Source organism: Condylura cristata, unplaced genomic scaffold (assembly GCF_000260355.1).
Source record: "Condylura cristata isolate star-nosed mole 26May11 unplaced genomic scaffold, ConCri1.0 scaffold00012, whole genome shotgun sequence".
NCBI classification, from domain to species: domain Eukaryota; kingdom Metazoa; phylum Chordata; class Mammalia; order Eulipotyphla; family Talpidae; genus Condylura; species Condylura cristata.
Genome location: NW_004567113.1, coordinates 55,486,149 through 55,491,276, shown reverse-complemented (window position 1 = coordinate 55,491,276; position 5,128 = coordinate 55,486,149). Strand labels below are relative to the sequence as shown.

General features: G+C 65.7%; 1 protein-coding gene across 1 annotated transcript; it reads left to right on the top strand.

Annotated features, from left to right (window-relative positions):
• Window positions 1-282: 282 nt before the first annotated feature.
• Window positions 283-4,143, top strand: CYTL1 (cytokine-like 1). Its single transcript, XM_004681526.2, has 4 exons — window positions 283-532; window positions 2,264-2,308; window positions 2,429-2,557; window positions 3,513-4,143. Exons 1-4 carry the CDS (start codon window positions 386-388, stop codon window positions 3,594-3,596), a joined length of 405 nt encoding a protein of 134 aa, XP_004681583.1. The 5' UTR covers window positions 283-385; the 3' UTR covers window positions 3,597-4,143.
• The last annotated feature ends 985 nt before the right edge of the window (window positions 4,144-5,128 follow it).

Here is a 5,128-nt window from a genome sequence, read left to right as displayed (position 1 = left end):
GTCCAGCTGGCGCGCCCACCCCTCGGATGCCCGGGGGGGAGCCACCGCCCCTGCTGCCCTGGCTGGTCAGCGGTCAGTGGGCGCCACTCGCCCGCCGGCCTCGGGCCCTGGCACGGCGCAGCCCCGGCTTGCCCGTCTGACCGCCAGCCGGCTCTCTCGGCCTGCCTGCGCCTCCCCCCCGCCCTCCGGCAGCCTGCGGCCCCTGTGAGAGGGGGAGGTGCTGCCTCCCCCAGGTGCCCGCCCGCAGCCCCTCACCGCCCAGCCCAGCCGCCCAGCCTCGGCCTGAAAGCAGCCAGTGTCCGGGGCCGGGGGCGGGCCGCGGGAAGCACGGGGTGGGGACCACCGAGCGGCCTTAAGGGGGCGCGGGCCACCGGCCCTGCTCACCATGGCGGCCCCGCTGCTGGCCCTGCTGCTGCTCCTGGCCGCGGCCCCCCCCTCGCAGCCCGCCCCGCCGACCTGCTACTCCCGGGTGCTGACCCTGAGCCGGGAGGTCAGCCGGGACTTGGAGAGCCTGCAGGCCACTGAGCCCTGGGTGAGTCCCTCCCGCCGGCCGCGGCCGGCTCCGGCCCAGACCCCCAGCCCCGCTGCTCAGAACCTCGCCTGACCGGGGGCAGCGGCGACTTCTCCTTCCGGGTTATGCTCCGTCGCGAGGCCGTTTGTGTCTGGTGCTGTTCTCTTAAACACCAGGTGGTTTGTACATTAAAAAATAACAAGGAGAAGTCAGCAAAGACAGCACAGCTTTTGTTTACGACTTGCTAGAAAAGCAGAGTTGCCACAGAAGGTTTCAAACCGGAGGTCGTCAGCGCAGAATCTAGAGCCGCGGATTCCAGCGGCACGCAGGGCAGCGTGGTGATTAAGGGGCGCTGGGGGCTCCCGGGCCTGGCCCGGACTCGAGGCAAATGGCCCCACCCTGGGCTCCGCACCCCCCAGAGTGAGGATCAAGGGGACGGGTCTGGGGCAGCTCAGCCGGCCGCACGCTGGGGGGAAACGCGCCTGCACCCCCACACCCCACCGTGAGAGGAGCGGTCGGGACCAGAAAGGGGAGGGCAGAGGGCCCGGAACTGTGTCCAGGCCCCTGGCTGCTCGTCCAGGACAGAACAAGGCGGCTTCGGCCCACATGGCCGCTCTCTGCCGGGGACACTGAAGCCAGAGGCATCTCTCGGCGGCGGGCTGACGCCCCCCTACACACCACGTGTGTCCTTCGGGAGAGTCCGGTACTGCCTGCTTTCTTCTGACGATGAAACCACACGTTGCAAGGGGCCGAAAAGGCACAAAGGACCAGGGAGATGAACCCCCCTGCCAAGTCCACCCCAGGGGCGACCGGGCTGACCATGCTGGTGGCCGGCGCTCGGGCTCCCGGTGCACAGCCGTGGGCCGCCGTGAGGGTGGGCGCAGACAGGGTGGGCGCACAGAGGGGGGGCTCGGGCCTCCCCGAGGCGCCCGGCACGGCGTCAGCCGCGAACCCCTCTCGCTGAGTACAGGGCGAGCCCTTGTGTTCCTCCGGGGGAAAGTCAGCTCACAGCGCTGCTCTGTTCTGGAAGGCTCCGCCCGGGGCAAAGCTTTTAAAGGAATCTGACTTCAAAAGACAAAGAAATACGTCTGCAGAGCTGGGAGGAAGCAGCAGCCTGTGTGTTCTAGCTCTCGTTTCACAATTGGGAACCTGGGTCCCGTGGCAGCAGGCACCCCCAGCCAGGCCAGTAGGGCAGGGGCCACAGGAAGCGCAGGGTGGGGACCACTGAGTCTCCGGGTCGTCAGTCCTGTGGCCCCGTGGCCCCGGCGGACGGCCAAGGACTGGACACGGGCCCCAGCCTCCGAGAACCCCGCACAGATGGGGGCCCCACCCGGCCAGGAGCCAAGCGGGCCCTGGGTGCTGGGCGAGGACTCTGAGTTCTGAGCCCGGGCCCAGAGGAGACTTCCTGGGGGGAGGGAAACGTGACAACACAGCCGTCGCACAGACGGGCCAGGCGGCGCAGGCCTCCCCGTCCACTGGGCCAGTTTGGTGGACACGCAGGGTGTCGTGTCTGCTTGCGGCTGCTCTCTGGGCCGGAGGCGTGTAAATAAAGCCGGTTCAGTGTTGTCGGCCCATGCTACAACAGACATCACATACGCAATGAAGGCTTCAAAGAGTCAGATTCTGGAAGGGCATTTTGCGGTTTGGTGACGGGACTGGGAGCAGGACGGGGCTGCCCTGCTGAGGGCGGGGGGGGTGTTGCGGGGAGCCCTCTGGGCCAGGCTGAGGTGTGTCCCGAACCCCTTTCTGTAGGAGCCGTGCGTGAGGCACCTGCCGAAGCTCTACCTGGATATTCACGTGAGAGGGGCGGCCTGCCCGGGGAAGCCGGGGGTGGGGGGTCCTGCAGCGCACCAGGACCCCAGCTCCGGTGCCTCTGGCTCCAGCCCCTCCCACAGCCCCTCCCCGTTGCACCTCCAGAATTACTGCGTGCTGGTCAAGCTGCGGGACTTCATGGCGTCCCCCCAGTGCCAGAGAGCCGCCCCGGTGGACGCCCTGAAGGACAAAGCCAGGAAGCTGTACACCATCATGACCTCCTTCTGCAGGAGGGTGAGCGGGCGAGACGCCGGTGTCTCCTCCAAGAGGCTCAGAGCCTTGAGAAGGGGCGGGGGTGGGGGCAGGGCGCGAGGAAGTGAACGGTCTCTGGGTGCAGCCAGTGCACAGCCTTCTCCGGCCATCGGGGTGAGGACTCAGCACCACGTCCCTGGCCGCCACGAGCCCACGCTCCCGGGGCCACACCCCAGGTCAGCAGAGGGGAGAGGGTGCCACGGGAGGGGTGCCTGTGGTGACTGGGAGATGAGGGGAAGGACACAGGAGAGGCGGGAAATCCGCGCTGGTCCATGCAGAAGCAGGGCGCCGACCGGACACACCCGCGCAGAGTCCTCCTGCGCCCCCCTTCACCCCGAGCCACGCATCCCCTCTCCGTGGCTGAGGGCCAGTGTCCTCTCCTGCGGCCTCTGGGCAGCGACGGGAGCTGCATCCTGGCCCGTGTGCCGGCCCCGTGGCAGCCCCTTGGCCCTAAGAACGCAGCAGAAAGACAAAGAAGCCCCGCAGGATGTCTGGCTGGTCAGGCGTCGCCGGACACTGTATGAGCCGCTGTCCAGTCAGAGCCTGTTTGCATCCCAGGTCTGCCCCGCATTTCCTCCACGCTGTATCCCTCCTCGCCCCTCCTCCAGAGCGGGCGGGGCAAGGAGGTGTAGCTAGAAAACAGCCCGATACGGGGTCACTGGCGCAGAAGTGGGTCTGCCGCCTGCCCCGTGCCAGGGCTCAGGATCGAAGCTGATTCATTTGCTCCCTCACCCATGCGTCCATCTGGTCAACTGACGTGTGATTGACGTCAGTGAATACAGATGATTCTATGGGGTGTGAAGAAAGATGTGTCAGGCCTCCTGGGAAAGTAAGGGGACACCCCTGGCCGGCTGGGGGGGCAGGCACAGGTCCGGGCTGTGCGTGGCTCCGCAGCCAGCTTCCTTCCGTGACGCCCCTCCTCGGCCGTCTTCTCCAGGACCTAGTGTTTGTGTCGGATGACTGCGACGCCCTGGAATACCCGAGCCCGGTGACCACGGTCCTGCCAGGTCGCCAGAGCTGAGCCACGACGGGGCGGGCCCAGAGGGGCAGAGGTCGTGGCCGTGGCCCTGACCCAGTGGGCTGTAGGCCTGGCCCCAAGTGCTCCCGTTCTGCAGCGTCTGGACCTGCCACACGCCCGCCTTCCAGAGGGCAGAACCCGAGCCCTGCCTGAACCCAAGCTAGACGCGCGTGAGCCCTAGAAGCCCCGCTCAGTCCCTCCCTCGGCTTTGTCCCGCCCTGCAGACACCAGCACGGCTATTTACTCGCCGAGACGAAAGCAGCAGCCTGCTCCTTTTACGTGCCACTGGCTGGAGAACCCAGCAAAACAGCAACATCGCAGCACGGCCTGGCTGGCCTCTCTCTCGGCGGGAGCCTGCTGCGCCGAGCAGAGCTTCTGCGCCTGGCCCCCAGCGCGTGCTCTCCTTAGTTACTTTCGTTCTTAAAGCATGTGTGTCTATGCACGCTTCACCACCCCAGAGAGCAGACGGGAACGCTCTGCACGGAAAGGTGGTAACATGGAATAAAGGCCATCCCCGCAGGAAGCGTGTGCTGTGTCTGTCCCAGGAGGGCTTCAGGGCCCCATTCATGCCCTCGCTGCTCTCGGCAGGGTGCTGCGTTCTCCCTAGTCCCATCAAGACCAGGTGTTTCTGGGCCAGCCCGGAGGTCTGTCAAAGTCTGTTGTCGCGGGGCTCAGGCTATATACCTTTTGCCCTCCCCGCGGGCAGTGTTCGGCCTGATCACCGTCTGCACGACACACCAGGCCGAGGCTCAGGTCAGTTCGCCGTCCAAGGTCCCCTGCTGGTAAGCCGGGGAGGACAGTGTGGCTCCGCCAGCCCCGCTGCTCATCCCCAGCATGTCGCCTGCAGAAGCGCGTTTGTGTAACCAGTTCACAAACCCGATGCAACCCCACCTCAGCAGTCGGTGCAGACCCTGAGAAATGGCATGGGGCTCCCTCAAAACTAGAAGCGGGTATGTTTGATCCAACACCCCAACTCCTGGGTATCTGCCCACAGAGTGTTCACCTCCCCCGCCCCACCCGCATGACCTTGCACAATTCCCGGTTCCGTCCACCCACTTCACGCTCCTGGTCCCAACAGACTCGTCACATGGACAGTCCCTGCCCCAGAACGTGGAGTCAGCAAGGCGAGCGACTCCCTCCTGCCATGTGGCAAACAGTTTGCCGGCCCTGATGCTACTGCTCACCCAGATCACCGAGTCACCAAACTCTGGGCGGGGGGTCCAGGGTGGGCTTAGAAGGATCATCGGCACGGCTGGCCCTGCAGATGTGCAGAGATGACCCCACAGCTCTCCGGTCCTGGGGCCTGTGGACCCACCTGCAGCTACGCCACCCTCTCCTGGGTCTCTAGCTCATGGATGGTGAACCCGGGGGTTCGTCCGTAAGTGCACGAACAAATTCCTTAAGGTAGACGTTCGTAGCGGAGAGACAGATGCAGCTCTCTGTGTGCCCACCATGTATTACCCGTCACCTAACTCTCGTCAGCAAGCGGCTATCTATTACCTGTCTGTCGAACTGCTACCAGCTGTCTGTCATCT